General features: G+C 38.9%; 1 protein-coding gene across 2 annotated transcripts in view; it reads left to right on the top strand.

The window, feature by feature from the left end:
* Positions 1-20502, top strand: part of LOC126457365 (intraflagellar transport protein 80 homolog) — a 461822-nt gene that overhangs the window by 236081 nt on the left and 205239 nt on the right. For both annotated transcript variants that reach the window (XM_050093607.1, XM_050093608.1), the window contains exon 9: positions 12104-12267. In XM_050093607.1, the coding sequence (XP_049949564.1) occupies positions 12104-12267 (164 nt within the window). The remainder of the gene's footprint in view (positions 1-12103; positions 12268-20502) is intronic.

Below are 20502 nucleotides of genomic sequence, written 5' to 3'. Positions count from 1 at the left end.
CTGTTGTGGTGTGAGATTTTTGGGGACCCTTTTTGCACAAATCATTCTCATACCAAGATCTTCAGTTATTATTAGACGAACCATTTCTTGATTGATGTTCAGTTCTTCTGCAATCATTTTCATGGATAATCTTCAGTCAGATCATATGAGTTCATGCACCCTAGCCAAGTTAACATCCGTCCATGAGGTTGATGGTCGTCAACTGCGGTCTTCATCTTCAACATTCATTCTGCCTTCACTAATCATTTTATGCCAATGAAAAGCTTGGGATCTTGACATAACCTCCTCTCCAAAAACCTTCTGAAGCTTACCATAAGTCATCGTCACGTATTCACCCAATTTACCGCAAAAAGAAATGGCATACCATTGCTCAATATTATGCGGTTCCATTTCTGTGACGAGAGAGACAAACACATGTTAACTTATTACAGCACAACTCATGACTGAGCAGTTGCATCAGTGTGTCGCTTGGACTAGAAGCAACTTATAGACCAAGGTCAAAGGTATTGTGCCTATGAAAGCCTGCAGGGTTGCCACAGTTTGCAAAGAAAATCAGTCTCATTACTTTATTGTCGCACCTCGTACATATTTTTGTTAATGACTACAATCTATTAACAATCATGAGAATGTACATCATTCCAGAATATTCTATATGTATTTACAAAGAAGAATATGTTTTTGGGCAAACTGAACTAAACAATACCTATGAAAATACACATAGAAGGCCCTAGGAAGAACTGAATCATACGATAAATTCATGCATGCGTATAAAAAAGGTGGTGTCGGACAGTTCATAATGATCTTGAGGGAGACTGTTGCATAATACATAATACATCCCCCCCCCTCCCCCAGCCACTCTTACAAGTATTACTTGTATGAATGGCTGCTAAATACATATAGACAATCTTGTACTTTCAAATCACATGTTTTCAATACATTTAAATTTTCATAGTATTAGTTTTAATAGAAAAAAAATCAAGTTTTATTGTTCTTAGCTCTCACTCCAGTTACTGGTTCACATCACACATCTTAAGCAATTGGCAGCTTGCAATCATCAGTCCTTTTGCGCTGTCCATCTTGTATCTGCAATCCCTCTTTTTCTGGCAGTCTCTATGCTCCAATAGCACAGTCCACTATTAGTTTCACAATTTTTAGTTTTTACTTCCAGGTCAGGTAAGGATCTTGGATACAGTTCTCTAGGTAGGAATTACACAAAGATAAGCATACCTAAACTGTAAAGATTTAATTATATACAGATTAAAGTCAAAGAACAAAAATAAATTATATAAGTTTCCTTTCTTTTTGATTAATATTTCAATATATTCCACTATACGGTATATTTACCCCCCCCCCCCCCCCTCCCCTCCAGATCTCATTTTACTCTTTATCATCTCAAACATAAACTCACAGACTGTTCCTCATCACACAATCTCGTAATGACATACTTTTCACAAAATGTCTTTTGTCACAGTGCAACTTGTCCATTTAATAACATGTGTACATCTTTAGCAATGTCCATTTGTACATCTCATTACCAAATTCATAAAATCATGACCATGCCTGTAATTCTCCTAGAAACACCTTTGAACTGCTTCATGCTATCACTTCCCACAGATCAAATACGTGTTCTGCAGAATATAACTACAACAATCTCCATTATCTCATATACTCCCAGATTCTATTTTGTCATGAAAATGCTAACACTAACTTATCTGTAACTATTATACACTGTACAGTACACATGCATATGGATCTAGAAAATTGTCTTTTACTCCCAGAATTATACATTGTCCCACCAATTACCTCCTGAACATCGTCACTGGTTCATAAGGCTAATAACATGCACAGAAAAAGTAAACATTACTAACAGATTTTCTACAGAGTATGATGACCAGAAAGTAGTTTCTTAACAACACTTACAATACTTATCATATACATCGTACACACTTTAACCTATTATCATCCGTATCTCTACAAAGCTGTCGTAACTTTCTCACTATGTTTTACACAAATCATTTCTCATGGACTAGTTTTAAAATGTCCTTTTCACTTATGTTTCTGCTATAGTCATAACCATTGTTTGAAATGCTTAAAGAATTATTATTTACACATCTTAAGAGTTACAAAATAATTACCAATTATTGAACAATCATTACTGTAAGAAAGTCAAATTTAGTTCACAGTTTATATTTTCAAATTAATCCTCAAATAATGTCACTCAGTATTCATATTACATACAGAAAAGTTATACTACAGAGAATGGATAGTATTTACAGTAAGAGATAACTTCATTACAGGTTTATAGATGAGTGAAAGATGTAGCATCCAAAAACAAAAAGAAAAAAATTGAATGCTACATAGCTTGGAGACCTAGTGCTCACCACACGCTTGACACAATGATGTGGTGCCCTCCTGAGGGCATTTACATCATCTTAAGAACTTATCTACAGAGTCATCTGGTCCATAAATCAACTCCCACTGTACTCTTTTGGGTAATCTCCTTTTTAGGGCATCTGTTTGTATTAATTCATCAAAAGGTTTGTCTAAGTGCACTAATTTCCTCAACTGGTTTTCACGAAAACACTTCAAGCTACCATGACTTTCCCTATACATTCAACCATTTGGGAACTCACTTTTAATCCTAGCTTGCTCAGATTCTGACCAAAACTTATTTAAGAACTTTCTTTCAAGTTCATCATATGATGTGGTAGAATTAACATTCTGAATGGCCCATGAGAGTTCTTCTTCAGCCAAAAATCGCTTAACAAATTTAATTTTAACATTGTCTGTTATGTCATTACTAAAATTAACCTGACAATGCTGTAAAAAATCAACAGGAAGAAATTTCACATCTCCTGGAAAGCACTTTAAAGGTATGCCACCCCATATGCAATTAACATTACTAACAAAATGTCTTTGAGCTACACCTTCTTGTAATTTTACAACTTTCTTACTTAAATCTACAAATAATTTTTCCACAGATATATTTTTTCACCACACTTCAGTTCTACATTACTAATTTGAATGGTAATGTCTGTAAATTTTAACTCAGAGTTCCTTTTATAAGCTTCTACTTTGTCTTCTAAAACTCTCATAGTCTGAACAACCTCTACTTTAAGTTTAGAATTTTTTAATTCTACATGTTTATCTAGTTTTTCTAGTCTCTCCATGTTTTTGAGCAACTCTAGTGTGAAATTAGTTTCAAATATATCTACCCTTTCTTCTACTGCTCCCACATGAGTGCTGATTTCACCCTGCCCTGCCTCAACAGCAATTTTTAGTGCTGCCAAACCCTCCTGGATTTCCCTTATCTGATTAGTATTTTCAGTAACAGTATTCTTTAATTCTGCCATTTGTTCACTTAATTGCTGACTTAACTCTTGGTTTTGCTGACCAATATCCTGCCTAATCTGTCCCATCTGTTCCTTCGCTTCTTCCATATGCTGCATTAACAACATTAACAAATTATCTCCGCCTACTCTTCCCTGGTTGATTGGAGTACTCGTGGTGACATTTTCACTGGAATCCTCTCCACCAAAACTTTGATCTACACTTGGATTACTGCTGGACAATAGTTCACTGATCCTAGGTCCGAAGTGTTTTCTACAGATTCACAGCCTACATGCTTCTCTTCATTCATTTTTGTGTTCTCGCTGTTATTCATAGTACACAAATGTCACACATCATTATTTAAAATTAGGAAATTAAAAATATCAGTTACTCATCTGAATTCCAGTGGCGCACTCCGAGAATTTGGTCCATTATCATCAGGTAATGATATCCAAAGCAGACGATTTTGCGATCTTCCCACAGCAGGTAATGATTTCTTTTCTTTTTTTTTCTGGTCTTTCCATAAACGGTCACCACAAACAGTTCTCTGGGCAAAAGTTTTTGTTGTTTAGATGCTGCATTCATGTTTTTACATAACCTGAAACAATCACTTATTAAGCACATTTCCAATTTCAAACATCAGTACCAGCTCTACTCCATCACATGTAATGATCTTTAAACATCACTACTTAACTTGTGTTGGCCTGTGGTTCATCAATGTTGTGGATGCTGCGAATAATGAGAACATCATGAAAATTTCAAGCTGGACAAATTATTTATTGACATCAGCTGATGGACAGAACTGACATAAGTGCAAAACAACTGATGAAACTGAGCTAAACTGAACTAAACTGCACTGACTCCTGAAGTAAACAAAAATTAACTGACTGTCCGCACAGCATCGCTGCGTCACTTAAAATATGCTACCATTGTTAATTTATTACAAAATGTAACTTACAATTGTAAACAATTTCATCTAAACTAACTGCTGTTACATTTGTACAGGTTATAAAATATAATGTCAAATAATATTTTTATCATCATCTTGGTTTTATGTGTGAAAATTAATTCACAATCTGATTTCAACAATTAGTTTGATTTTACTATAATTCTGTAATTAGTGACTGCATGGATTTTATTGCTAACATTTGTTCGAAGTATACACATCGTGCTTCACCAGAGTACATAAATTAAATACACCCACGTTTTCTCAAGTACCAGAATTTTGTACATTTGGGTGGTAAATATCTGCGTAATTTACAAGTATCATTAATTACAATGAATTTCATAAAAATGAATAACGATTGAAATTAAATCACTGGATAATGATTGTTATTTTCATTTGAATTGTAATGTGGTTTTTGTGTTAGCGAATTTACAAATTGCATTTATGGTAATTAGGGGCGTTAGTTATTTATGCTAACATTTCCAAAGCCTCTTAATATTTGTTGCTAAACATTTATTACTTCAATTTAATGATCTGATATTTAATTTGGCATATGTACATATTTTTATTAATGACAACAATCTATTAACAGTCACAAGAATGTACGTCATTCCAGAATATTCTGTATGTATTTACAAAGAAGAATAGGTTTTTGGACAAACTGAATTGAATGATACCTATGAAAATAGGAAGCACTGAATTATACACTAAATACATTGATGCATACAGAAAAGGTGGTATCCGACAGTTCATAATGATCTTGGGGGAGCCTGTTGTATAATAATATACCAGCTGTTATACAATAACTGTTTGGCCTTTTACATCGGCATGACTACCACCAAATTATCAGTTAGGAAGAATGGGCATAGGCAGAGGGCATATATTGGCAATATGCAATATCCTGTTTCAGAGCATGCTCTTCAGCATGACAATCATGACCTATGTGCCTGGTTCACCACACGCACCATCTGGATTCTCCCCCCCCGGAAACCAGTTTCTCAGAACTCCACAGCTGGAAACTAGCGCTACAACATGTCCTTGGTTCTCGCCACCCACCAAGCCTTCATTTATGTTGATTTCTTCTGTCTCAGCATTTCTTCACAGTAACTACATTTTTCTTAACTGCTTTGTAGTTTTCTACCTCTTTCATTGTCTTACCTGTCTATTTTTTACATTCCCATTCCCACCTCTGTTACATGCACTGCACTTAGCTTTCACTCCCATGCGTGATGTTTAAGCAATAATCTGTCTTGCATATTACCCTGTCTTCCGCCTTTAAGCTCTCAGGTTTTCAAATCTCAACCTATGCAGTACACAACAATCAGTCTTTCCTTCTCATTCCGTCTGGTAAGTCTCCCCTGACCCACCATTTTGGGAGACTTTCCCAAAATCTACCCCATTTCCTAGACCTCTCCAGTCCTTTTCCTTCATCCCTCTTCCTTCTCCTTCAACCCTTCTGCCTGAAGAAGAAGCAACTACCTCCAAAAGTTTTCCAATTATAACTTTGTTTTGTGTGTGTATTCTACCACAGCTTGGTGAGTAGATTTTCTTATCTATCCAATTAAATTATTTTGTCAAAATAAACAAAAAAGATTTTATCATCACCAGAAGCATAGTATCTTTCCCACGTTGTATTACTGCATGATGATACTGCACCCTTGTGCTGAATGTAGTTGAACATGTGATATACCTGTTCATGGGCATGCACGAGTGCAAGATTTCTTTAGTTTTCATATGAGGGATAGAGTCATAAGTAACAGGGTGCTCACCCAATTAGTGATGCACATGAATGGAGTGACAGTATTCCCATTGTTGTTTGTCATTTTTAGGTTGTTCTAGCCATGACAATTTGAATAGGTCATGGGAGACATATCTTGGGTGAAGATGAAAGGAGTTTCTTCCAGCTATCATACGATGTTGCCCAAACACTTACTGATTGATGATGGTATACTGAATCATTCTGCTGGAAAATGACACTGACCACTTACTGTGCCACTTAAGGAAAGGCATAAAACCACTGTTTAAAGGAATATTAACTCCGCAAAAATACTTTTAAGTATATGTTCCCCACTATTTCAAATAAACATACAAGAAAAGGTGCACACTATCTACACATCATTATCCTCTACAATCACAAACAATTGTCACCATGTATGTTGTAAAGTAAATGCCTTAAGCTTCAGCATGACTTCATTTACCTCATACTAATACCATGGACTCCCTCTCAGTACATTATAGCAGCTCCTATAAAACCTCAAACTTCAACATAATACACGCATCAAAAAAAGTTTTGCATCACCTCAGTTCCCAGAACTCCTGAAGACAGACGTTGACTGTGGCTATTGTATCACAGACACAGCCCCTTTGGCTGTTCAGAGATATCACTAAACCCACCCAAAGATGTAAACAACCATGCATCAGCACCACCTATTAGACAGAGGAGGTCCAACAGCCGATCAGTTCCAGTCGTTCCACCAGGAAGGAGATACATGGCTCGTGTTGTCTGTAGTTCAACCATGCTTAGACAGTCAATACTGCAGTTTGATCACAGCTGCATTGTTACTTTGTGCCAGGAAGGTCTCTCAACAAGGGAAGTGTCCAGACATCTCAGAGTGGACCAAAGTGATCTTGTTCGGACATGGAGGAGATGCAGAGAGAGAGAGAGACAGGAACTGAGATGACAGTCAGGCCACGTAAGGGCTACTACTGCAGTGGATGACTGCTACCTACGGATTATGGATTGGAAGAACCCTGACAGCAATGCCACCATGTTGAATAATCCTTTTTGTGCAGCCACAGGACATCGTGTTACGACTCAAACTGTGCACAATAGGCTGCATGATGCGCGACTTCATTCCTGATGTCCATGTCAAGGTCCATCTTTGCAACCATGTCACTATGCAGTGTGGTACAGATGGGCCCAACAACATGCCAAATGGCCTGCTTAGGATTGGCATCACATTCTCTTCACCGATCACTCTCGCATATGCCTTCAACCATATAATCGTCAGAAACGTGTTTGGATTCAATCCGATCAGGCTGAACGCCTTAGACACACTGTCCAGCGAGTGCAGCAAGGTGGAGGTTCCCTGATGTTTTGCGGTGGCATTATGTGGGGCTGACATAAGCCGCTAGTGGTCATGGAAGGCGCTGTAATGGCTGTACGATAGGTTAATGCCATCCTCCAACTGATAGTGCAACCATATCGGCAACATATTGGAGGCATTCATCTCCATGGACGAAAATTCATGCCCCCATCATGGACATCTTGTGAATGACTTCCTTCAGGATAACGACATCCCTCGAATAGGGTGGATAGCATGTTCTACAGACATGAACCCTATCAAATGTGCCTGCAATAGATTGAAAAGGGCTTTTTATGGACAGCATGACCCACCAACCCGTCTGAGGGATCTACGCTGAATCACCATTGAGGAGTGGGACAATCTGGACCAACAGTGCCTTGATGAACTTGTGGATAGTATGTCATGTTGAATACAGGCATGCATCAATGCAAGCAGACGTGCTACTGGGTATTAGAGGTACCGGTGTGTACAGCAATCTGGATTACCACCTCTGAAGGTCTCACTGTATGATGGTACAACATGCAGTGTGTGCTTTTCATGAGCAATAAAAAGGGCAGAAATGATGTTTATGTTGATATCTTTTCCAATTTTCTGTACTGGTTCTGGAACTCTTGGGACCGAGGTGATGCAAATTTTTTTTGCTGTGTGTATTTCACTTAAAAGTACTCTCATATCTATATTTCATATCTTACTAGTTTCAGGGGAGAGGGACTGTTGCAACCTGGTCTCTATCTCACATTGAATACAGTATACAAAATGCTGAAAAAGTAACACATGATACAGTAAAGCAAATGCTCATAAAACGTGTAAAATAAAACACAAGTGATACACTTAAGTTTAACGTGCATTTCAAAGTAGGTGGAACAGTGATGTAAGCAGTTAGCTCAACATTGTGCGTTTATAATAGTCATAGTATCTCTCCATCATTACTGAATCATAATTATCTCACATAATTCTTATTCATCCCTTCAATAATGAGGGGGTGTGACTGTTGCTTGAAAAATCTTATTTCTTAAAATCATGTAGGAGCTGTGAGTAATCAATGTTAACCCTTCATGAATCATTACTGTGAAGCTGCGCTCACTACCTTCTGTATTTTTGGTTTCTTTCAAGTACCATTGTTTGTCAGTCAGATGGAGACATTGGTGATACAAATTTGGTGATAGTCATCTCTTTGGAAAGTAGTCTCCTTTATGGAATTCCAGTTCTCAGATGCGTGAACGTTCATAGTCTCATTCTGATTCCTCACAATTTCCTTATACCCACTTTTTCCTGACTTACCTGCACTAAGACTGTATTCCCATAGTGCTGGATCAGCAATCTCAGTGTGCAGCAGCAAACTTATGATGGTGAACTTACTTGTGCTGTTCTGGATTTCACGAATGATACCTTTTGTAGATTAGGTGAAGACTCAAGAAAAAGGTAATTTTTAAAACTGTAAGACATTCCCCAAGGTGGCGAATGCCAAGAACTGTAGCTGTAATTTGTTTTGCTAGTCATATTTGTTTCCAGTGACAAAGTGATTGACTTGAAAATCTCCTTTTATGGCTGTATATATTCGGATTTGAATAAGCTGCGGCTGGTAGCATGTCTGTGGCCAAGAGGTGATGTAGCCTCCTACTGAGTCGGCTGGGCCTTCGTCCAGTGACGCCAAGCTCTTGCTGTGTCTCTTTGGGCATGTACATGTATGGTCTGACTTCAAGCTTCATATGATTTGCTTGAAGTTCAATCCACTGAGCTGCATTCTTCAACAAGGAGGGGTCACAGGGAACGTGAATGTGTCTCGCTTACTGTATGTTAAAATGTATGTGCACATTATCCCTTGGATACTGATGTTCCATTGAAATGCAACAATCTGCTTCTCTTCATCATGTAATTGTTTCAACAGTAATATAGATTACTGTAGATAGTATCTGTATGAACAGATGGCTATGGTTTGCACTGGTGTTATTGCCAGAAAATAATTCTTAGAATTGTGGGTTCAAAATAAGATAAGTATTGATGAATGTTTTTTTTTTCTTTCCAGTTTGTTTTTGTGCAATGAAATTGTACAATTCTTGTTCTTTTTCTTGTAGAGTATTCTACAATATTGTATTGTTGTCAGAATGTTGTGCTACAATCAGAGATACAAAGTTGGAATAAAAACTTATGTTGTGTTGTTCATAGTGACTTTCTGAAGTGCGTAGGAATGAGGCACATGCGTTAGCTTACATGTAAGGTGCCAAAGGTATCTTTTCACAAAGGTGAGACATCTGGTCTTCTTCACTTGTGATCCCAGCAGCTGCACTGTCCAGGTGTTCATCCTAAGCAAACAAAAGACATGGGCTCATCCATAAGTGGATGGGGTAGGAGTGGAGGGCTGGGGGTATTTGAGGATGTCTACAGGACAGAGATAGGTCCTTGGGAGCAGAAAGGTTAGATGGCTGCTTAGTCAGTCGCAATAAAAGAGTCAAATATGAAGTCAAGTTTCTTCCAAAAGCTAGGTGACGAGTGGTAATCAGTGTATGGAAGTGGTTGTATCAGTAGGACACATGGCAAATGGCTAGTACAATGTGCTTACAGGTTATAATGATGCATAAATTCTGTTAATTTTAATGTCCTAGCAACAACACACTGAGCCATGGCACAGTGCACCTCTTGTACATAGGTATGTACACAGCTGAGCACACCTGTCACACAGTCTATTTCTTCAGTCCCACTTGTGAAGTATAATGTAACTGAGAGGAAGATTTATTGCAGTGACATAAAAGTAAAATGATGTAAAACCTAGATACGACTATTAAGAACCACACTTACTCTGGTTAGCATGTAGAAGTCATTTACCAAACCTTCTAACACAGTTGTGTGTGAGAGAGGTATAAAATCAATCCCCCATGAATTTAGGCAGGCAGTAGTTAATAATAGCTGAGAAGTCAGGTCAATGAGGGAAAATACTCCACTCTTGGATGTTCATTGTCCACTGGGTTAGTATCTGTAGTCGATTGTTCAGATTCATATTGATCTTTCACTGGAAATGTTTTTATTAGTTGCTCAGTGATGCTAATTGAGTGAATATGTCAGGTGCCAATTTGTTTTGGGTTCAACATTTGATCATCAATGAGCAAAGGTTATATATCTGGCTGTAACACATTTATATTTCAAGTGGCCCATCTCAAGAATGATGAATGAAAGCAACACAATTACACACTGACAATCTATTGTTGCTTCATGTAGTTGTTCTTGAGCATGTGAAACTCTTGGTTTTCAAGTTAATGAACTGAAAAGCTTTATCAAAAAGGTAACTGTTTACAAGTATTGTAGCAGGTTTAGAATAGATTGACAAATAAGGATAGAGGCCAGGTATGGCAGAAAATTATAATTTGAATAATTATGTGCAACCTCGACACCTCAGCACAAGATTCCGAGGTTGGCCTCTCTACACAAATAACATGTTGTATGCAAAAATACATACCGTAGCAGCCGGTTTCCCTAAAATATGTATCTCTGCTGCTTACTCCTGCTATAAATGGCAGAAAAGTACCCTGAACCTGCATGAATTCGTGGTCCTATCAGAAATTGACAATAATTTTTGCTATGAGAGTAGGGGAAAAATTCTCTATCCATACTTTACTTAAACATAGATTGATGTAAAATTGGATTAATTAAGGTAGAAGGTGAAGGGAGCAAAGTTCCAACTCATGGTCAAAACACCCTATCTTCATTCCTTCACAGCCTCAACACCTTCTCTCTCATCTGCCTCACCTGGCCCTCCTCAACCCTGCATGCCACCTTCCTGGACATAGCAAGGTCTATCTTTAGGTACTGTTTTGCTTGTCACCAGTTTTCTATTTCAGTTAGTATTTATTAGGCACTCACCGCCTACAAAGTTCATAAGGTAGTCTGAGGCACAGCCTGATGCACAGCAAATACTCTTTAGTTGGGAGGGTAATTTATGAACTGAGTCCATGTCATAGTGATGTTAACAATGATGTGAGAAACTTAAGGCAGATGGAGCATGATGAGAATCAAACACAGAGTTCCTGTACCTAATTCTGGCCAGCCTTGTATACAGCCCTGGATGAGTGAACTGCACAGGTCACATGGTGAGATCATGTAAAGACTGGCAGTGCCCTCTCACTATGTTCCGATAGTGCAGGAACTAATGTCGGTTTGGAGATGTGCTACATATTCTTGTCGGAATCCTCCATAATCAGCTCTGCGTCAATGCTAGCTGGCTGCACACCTGCCTTGATAGTGCCCTCTCTGCTGTTGTGATTTTTGTCTTTAATTAACTCCGTATTGACACATTCTGTTTCTGTCAAGGATGCAAGAATTATTCCTACACTTCATTCATGAATGGAACAGGAAGAAACAAAACATGTGGTACAGTAGCAGTTACTCACTGTGTTGCTCGTCACAGTCATTTAAAGAATTTGCAGTTGTAAATACTGCTGTGCAGGCGCAAATATTTCATTTTTCTGTTGTACAAACTGCATAGTGTGTTTTGCCCATGCATTTTTTGTGTACCGATGCAACTTAAATTTTTGTGTAAAGTGTTGTAGCCACATCAGATGTCTAATTTGGTTATCTTGTTTAGTTTGTGAGTTATTACTATTCTTCATACTATGTTTTGTTGTATCTCCTGCATTATGTTGCTTACCATTTGAGTGAACAACTCTGCTAAGAAATTCCAAATATTGACAGTCATCTGTTGTAAATAAAGAGTTGAATAAAAAATAAATCAATTTTATCTCTGTCGCAGACACTTTGTTATTGTTGGAAAGTCATACTTCACATTACATGGTTATGATGGTCGATTGCTGTGCTCTCCAAAATGGGGAGGAATGCAACCAGAAACTCTTAGCCCCATGTTTGTCAGCACTAGCTGTGATACACTGGCTGTCAGAGATCAAGTGGATGATAGGGGTGAGTGAAAAAAATTAAGAAAATTTTTCTCTGCAACATTTTTTAATTTTTTAAATTATTTATGTTTTTTTAGTACTGCAGTGACTGTAAATTGGTCTTAATGAAGTTTTGCTGTAATCATATTAATTTTAGTAACAAAGTAGACAATTCCAATTATAGCTTTTACAAATTTTAGATCCCAAGATCCATGTACAATATTTAGGTTCATAGAATTTCAATGTAGTTTATAATATGTATAAACCTTTATAAATGTACATACCCTCCATATATAATTTTTTAAAAACTTTATTGCAGCATTGTATCTTTACACAAGCCTGCTGTAATTAAGATATTTGACAGCATTATATAATAGACAAATTACTCTGCTTTTCCCAGTTATTCCAATCTTCTATTAGGCAGGAATCAAACGCCTCTATAATTTTACTGAAATGTACATTTTACATTATATAAATCATAAAGTAAAATGTTTTACAAATTCATCATAATATTAATTAAAAAAAACTGGATTCTAAACAACATTTTCAATTTAATCACTAGGACAAACAATAAACAAAGTCTTGGGTGAACAAAGTTGATTTTGTGTAAAAGTACGCACATTCACAATCACACAAACATGCACTCCCCTTGTGCATTTGTGTTTCTGCGTGTTTGTGTGTGTGAATGTATGAATTTCTATTAAAGAGAAACAATAAGAGCTTAAAGTTAACATGAATACTGTTTTCTGTTACTTGTTTTTATGCACAGCACATCAGTCTGTTATAGGTGAGTGAACTACATATGTACATATCACTAGGGATAAAATATCATCAGGACTCTCAACAGTCATGTAGTGACCTAGAAACTGTGGATTCAACAATAATGTCTGTCAGCTTATATTATTTCTACATGTCACCTCTTTGTCTCATGTGTTAGAGTAACTAGCAGCACGTTTCTTTGTTCCAGCTATTAAGACATAGAACAACAAAGTTATGTTAAAGTTGCTCTAGGCATTCCATAATTATGCTAATTTTTACATACTACCTATTCCCACCCCTGTAGTGTGAGACAAGGGCTGCTCTTATAAACAACCACTGGATGTGACTTTTTAAGGGGTATTCAAAAAGAAACAAGCTGGAGTCAGAAATGCACAAACTGGTGACAGGAGAGTAATATTGTGGCATGTGTAATGGGGTGTGGTTCCGACCAGAGTGTGGAAGTTCACAGCCCATTGATAGAGGGCATACGTGCACGTCACATGACAATACAGAGTTAGCAGCAGCATGCATCAGTCGCCCAACATTGCCAGTCACATTGCAAACAGTGACATGAAGGCATCAAGTGAAGAGCAAAGAGGTGCTGTTCATTTTATGACAATGGAAGGAGTCCAAATGTCACAAGTGTACAGCGAACACTGCATTTCCTTGTAAGGGTCAAGGCATGGCACAAGTACTTCAGGGAAGGACGGGTGTCATTAACCAATGATACACGGTCTGGAGCACCATACTGCATTACCGATGACATTGTCCAGCTGGTGGATGCACTCACTACCCAGGACTGCCTACTGACAGTGAAAGCCATAGCCACCGTGGTCGGTTTGAACGTCAAAAGTGTTCACACCATCATGAAGGAACAACTCCACATGTGCAAAGTTTGTGCCCAATGGGTGCCCCACAGTCTTCAACCACACCAGGAAGCATGATGAATGGCCCACTGTCTTGCTCATCTGGAGCACTATGCTCAGGAAGGGAATGCATTCCTGGCGCGAGTGGTGGCTGGAGATGAGTCATGGTGTCATCACTTCGAACCAGAATCAGAACGACAAAGTCTCCAGTGGAAACATCCAGTGTCACCACCACCAAAAAAAGCCAAGGCCATCCACACAAGTGTAGGAAAGGCTATGCTGACGTTCTTCTTTGACCAAGATTGCCCCCTTCTGATTCGCTTCCTGCAACATGGGACAACTTTGAATGCCCAGTGCTACTCGCAAACCTTGACCTACCTTCGCCAAGTGATCAAATCAGAATGACCAGGCAATCTCTCCCATGGGGTCATTCTGCTCCATGACAATTCAAAGCCTCATATGGCCAACAAAGTCATGGCACTCCTGCAGAAATTCAAATGGGAGGTTCTCAGCCACCCTCCATACAGTCCGAACCTCTCTCCATGTGATTACGCCAATTTTGGTCCCCTTAAAAAGGCTCTGAGGGGCAAATGATTCACCTCACATGATGACGTCCATCTGTACACATGGAACTGGTTAACATCCCAGCCCCAGGAATTTTATGAGACAGACATTCACCGCCTTTTGTCACAGTGGGACAAGTGTCTAAACAGTTAGGGTCAATACCTCTAACATACAGGTTCTGGTTTCTATAATTATGCCTCTGGCTTATTTCTTTTTGAACACCCCTTATACTGTTGTTTTAAAATTGTTATAATAAACATTGGTTGCTCAGAAGCTGGTTGAGTAGTTTGTCTACAGTGAATATTTAAAGAAACAATGTTGACAAAATGGACAATTTGGGTGAAGATTTTTATTGGATGATTTTTTAAATGATGTTCATGAGCAGGCATAGAGTGCAATATGCAACAAGTTGCCTTTTATAAATTCGATTTAATTTATTTTTTGTATCAATAATTAGTTTCCAAGCCAATGCAGGCTTATCGACCGATAGAAGTGTTACGTGAACATTATGTGAACTGTGAGCAGCTAGACACTATAATGTTGATGCTTGTGGAAATAATGGATATTTAGTTGACAAAAAGTTTATGAAATGAAAAGGTTGTTATGTTTTACAACATCATAATTAAAAAAGAAAAAAAGAAAAGAAGGAAAAAAAACCATGACTGACTGTATTTTATACCCACATAAATCGCCAACACAATTTCCTACTTCTGGCCTTGTCAGAGTGAGCTTTTCTGGTGCTGTATTCCCATTCCCTTCACCTTCTGTTGTGCTAGCTCTTGCCAGTCCCTTCCTTTTCCTCTCTTCTCCTTTTGACTTATTTATTCATCTTGTCTCCTCCATTCATGCAACCCTCCTTCCCAAATCCCCTCAGGCTACAGCTTGTGGTGTAACATGTTGATTCTGTGGAATAATATGTTCCACTTCTAACCACTTAGGCCAACAAAAGATGTTTGTGAAAACTGGAAACGTTTTTAAATGCATAACATCACACTGTTCATGCTCTGGTTTGCCATATGTGCAGATTTTGTGTGAAAGATGTCATCTTAGAACACTGACAAGGCATAAAAGCAAGTGAGCATGTCCACCTGTTGTGGAGGACCACTCGTGCTTTGGCATCACTGCTTGGGGTGGTACCTTGGAAAACATGGAGGAAAGGGTGCAAGTGATAATGACAACACCAGAACAACTGAAGATGTCAGATGGGAACTCTCAATCTGTAATGTCAAATCAGTACTGCAATACATCTTATGTGAGAGCTGCAAGTTGTGAGAGATCTGATTCGCCTGTAATTGTAAATGAAATTGTACAGATGATACAGTGTGATTATAATAAACTTTGGAATGTGAGTGGAGAAAAATTCTGTCAATAACAAAGGAGAATTCTGTGTTGTGATTTTGAGATTACAATTATGCCAGTAATCTCCGACAGCATCCTTGCAGTGGCTGACCACAATGCTAAAAGCACAGCCCTGCTTTTCAGTGTAACATCTTATCAGTTGACTACAAAATGACTACACAGTGGCTCATCACTACTTTGCATAGTCCACGTGTGAAAAACATGCAGCTAGGTTTATGCCTGATTAGGTGAACTGTATACAGCACCAACCTGAGATTTTTTTTTCTTTAGTAATTTATTCTTTGAGCAATGTAAAAACACATTGCACTTGTTTTGTCCAATGGTGTGATTACCAGCAACATTATCTAAATGCTATTAAGGATACATAGATCCATGTCTTTATGTATGCTGGTGACTCTCTGCAGAATGGAAGGCAGTTTACCAGAAATATTAAAGAAATTAGAAGAGTAGTCTAATAGTATGACAACTCAAGGACAAGTGCTGTCAAATTTAAAAACAGACAAAATTTCTAATACAGGGATGATATTACAGTTACCTAAGGAGTTACAAATGAAAACATAAGGAACACATTGAAAAGGTAAATGATAAGATTCCACAAATTTCCCACCCATGAATTTGAAAGTGCGGAAAATGAAATCTCAGATATATGAGGCTGAGTGCAGGCATTAGAACAAAGTAGAAAATTTGGTGAAGTAATTAGTGACACAAACACTTTTATCAGTTGGAAGGAATGTTTACAACAAATGGGTGCACAAAAAGTCCAGGAGAAAATTAAATCTACTAGCACTACCCACAATTCTTCAGGCAATACTGCAGAACACCAGAAGGAATTCCGGACGTTGTTGGAAGTCTTGGATTAGAGATTAAATTAGATTCAGTTTTCATTCTGTAGACCCAAAGAATGAGATGATTCTCGTCGATGTGGAACATGTCAGAAACTGTAACATAAAAAACATAAAACATTTGAATATAATACTTAATACCCTGATAATCTGTCAGGAGATTGTCAAACTAGGTGAATACAATACATTAAACTGGAATAGCTAATATGTACAGAATTAATACACAGTCAGAATAAAATGTTGTTATGCGCCATTAATAAATTTATCATACACAAGATACCTAATCTTGACTGTTGTGACAATGTGCTGTCAGAAATGAAATCTAACCGACATTTTAACTTAAGCTGGCCTAACAGTCTCTGTTAAGATATTCATCTTAGAGTACAAGGAGTTGCCGATCAAAAAAGTCTTTCATTCTGTTTAAACAGTGCTTTATCTGAAACCAAGATTTTAAAGGTTGCTGGCAATTTATTGAAAATGTGTGTTTCTGAACATTGGACTTCTTTTTGGACAAAGGTAAGTGATTTTAGGTCTTTATGTAATGTGTTCTTATTTCTAGTATTGATACTATGTATTGAGCTATTGGTTGGAAACAGAGCTATATTAGGCCTACTTGCAACAAATTTCATTAAGGAATAAATATACTGAGAAGCTGTGGTTAGAATACAGAGTTTGTAGAACAGGTTTCTACATGATGTTATTGAATTTACTGCATGAATGGTTCTTATTACATGCTTTAGCATGCTAGAAACTTTTGCTCAGTTTGATGAGTTACCCCAGAATATGACCCCATATGACATAACAGAATGAAAGTAAGCAAAATATGCAAGTTTCATTATACCTATATCTCCTACATCTGACACCATTCTCACTGACAGACTTGTTTAGCCACTTAAGCAGTTCTGTGGTATGCCCTTCCCAACTGAATTTATTATCAAGTTGTAATCCCAGAAATTTAACACTGTCAGCCTCTTCAATCTGAATGTCTTCATATGTTACACACATGCTGAAAGGAAATCTCTTACAGGTTATGAACTGCATATGGTGGGTCTTTTCAAAGTTTAATGAGAGTGAACTAGCTTTAAACCATTTATTAATGTCAGTGAAAATTTGATTAGCAGCCATTTCTAAATCCGTACTTGACTTGCTACTTATTGCAGTGTTTGTATCATCTGCAAACAAAACAAACATAGCATCTGGCAATGTAACAGACAAGAGGTCATTAATGTAAACAAGAAAAAGCAATGGACCCAAGATGGAACCTTGAGGAACACCACATGTAATTAATTCCCAATCAGATGAAGACTGACTGCTTACTGCACAGATATTTTGAACCAGTGCCCTTTGTTTCCTGTTAGTCAGATAAGACTCAAACCATTTCACAGCAGTGCCAGTAATGCCATAATATTCTGATTTACTTAAGAGAATGGTGTGGTTCACACAGTCAAAGCCTTTTGACAGGTCACAGAAAATGCCACTAGCCTCTAATTTATTATCTAATGAATTAAATACATTCTCACTGTAAGTGTAACTAGCTTCCTCTATATCAGAATTCTTAAGAAATCCAAACTGTGGCTTGGATAATATATTATTTGCAGTCAGATGCTTAAAGAGACACTTGAACACAACCTTTTCAAATATTTTTGAGAAAGCTGGCAAAAGTGAAATTGGTCAATAGTTTGATGATATCTCTTTATCCCCCTTCTTGTAAAGAGGCCTAACTTCAGTGTATTTTAGCCAGTCTGGAAATGTTCCGCTGATAAGAGATTCATTCTTTATAAATTACCCAGTGAGAACTTAGTAAGAAAATGACTTATCAATAATATTGGAGTCTCAAGTGATTTGGTAGAGGAATTTCAACTAGAAAGTGGCCTAAATTTATCAAAACAATTTCTAAAGTTAGAACTTGATGGGGATGTTCATCCAATTTATTTTTTATGGTTTTTTTCTGGGTCATGATCTAATAAATGGGAGTATCATAAGAAAGGACATTTTGCACTTAATTATTTAGTAAGGGACATAGCAGTCTGGGGAACTCCTCATTCAGAACATTTTAAATCTTGGGTCAATTTTCAGGAAAAATTCAAGAGAAAATACTAGTCCTCCAGCACACAGGAAAAGCTGACTTTAGAATTACTAGACCCAAAATATTATAGTAGTTTTTGGGGATCTACAAAAAATACTAAGTGGCATCTGACTTGATCTAAATATCTAGATAACCCATTAGAGGAACCACATTTTGCGAAAATATTGGTATGTACACTCCTGGAAATGGAAAAAAGAACACATTGACACCGGTGTGTCAGACCCACCATACTTGCTCCGGACACTGCGAGAGGGCTGTACAAGCAATGATCACACGCACGGCACAGCGGACACACCAGGAACCGCGGTGTTGGCCGTCGAATGGCGCTAGCTGCGCAGCATTTGTGCACCGCCGCCGTCAGTGTCAGCCAGTTTGCCGTGGCATACGGAGCTCCATCGCAGTCTTTAACACTGGTAGCATGCCGCGACAGCGTGGACGTCAACCGTATGTGCAGTTGACGGACTTTGAGCGAGGGCGTATAGTGGGCATGCGGGAGGCCGGGTGGACGTACCGCCGAATTGCTCAACACGTGGGGCGTGAGGTCTCCACAGTACATCGATGTTGTCGCCAGTGGTCAGCGGAAGGTGCACGTGCCCGTCGACCTGGGACCGGACCGCAGCGACACACGGATGCACGCCAAGACCGTAGGATCCTACGCAGTGCCGTAGGGGACCGCACCGCCACTTCCCAGCAAATTAGGGACACTGTTGCTCCTGGGGTATCGGCGAGGACCATTCGCAACCGTCTCCATGAAGCTGGGCTACGGTCCCGCACACCGTTAGGCCGTCTTCCGCTCACACCCCAACATCGTGCAGCCCGCCTCCAGTGGTGTCGCGACAGGCGTGAATGGAGGGACGAATGGAGACGTGTCGTCTTCAGCGATGAGAGTCGCTTCTGCCTTGGTGCCAATGATGGTCGTATGCGTGTTTGGCGCCGTGCAGGTGAGCGCCACAATCAGGACTGCATACGACCGAGGCACACAGGGCCAACACCCGGCATCATGGTGTGGGGAGCGATCTCCTACACTGGCCGTACACCACTGGTGATCGTCGAGGGGACACTGAATAGTGCACGGTACATCCAAACCGTCATCGAACCCATCGTTCTACCATTCCTAGACCGGCAAGGGAACTTGCTGTTCCAACAGGACAATGCACGTCCGCATGTATCCCGTGCCACCCAACGTGCTCTAGAAGGTGTAAGTCAACTACCCTGGCCAGCAAGATCTCCGGATCTGTCCTCCATTGAGCATGTTTGGGACTGGATGAAGCGTCGTGTCACGCGGTCTGCACGTCCAGCACGAACGCTGGTCCAACTGAGGCGCCAGGTGGAAATGGCATGGCAAGCCGTTCCACAGGACTACATCCAGCATCTCTACGATCGTCTCCATGGGAGAATAGCAGCCTGCATTGCTGCGAAAGGTGGATATACACTGTACTAGTGCCGACATTGTGCATGCTCTGTTGCCTGTGTCTATGTGCCTGTGGTTCTGTCAGTGTGATCATGTGATGTATCTGACCCCAGGAATGTGTCAATAAAGTTTCCCCTTCCTGGGACAATGAATTCACGGTGTTCTTATTTCAATTTCCAGGAGTGTAGATTACTGCAGTATGTAAGGAAGGAAATTTTCGGATAGAGGGTGGACAAGAGTAAGGAATTTGCTGACCATCATTTTAGGGCTATATACTTTATATAAAGAACATCCAAAGATAAAACTGGGGAAATAATGAGGCAGAGGGTATTTTTCTGATCAGTTCACAAAGAAAAGAAAAACTAACTTAAAG

The sequence above is a fragment of the Schistocerca serialis genome, chromosome 2, assembly GCF_023864345.2.
Source record: "Schistocerca serialis cubense isolate TAMUIC-IGC-003099 chromosome 2, iqSchSeri2.2, whole genome shotgun sequence".
In the NCBI taxonomy this organism is placed as follows: Eukaryota; Metazoa; Arthropoda; class Insecta; order Orthoptera; family Acrididae; genus Schistocerca; species Schistocerca serialis.
This window is presented reverse-complemented; position numbering and strand designations above follow the sequence as displayed.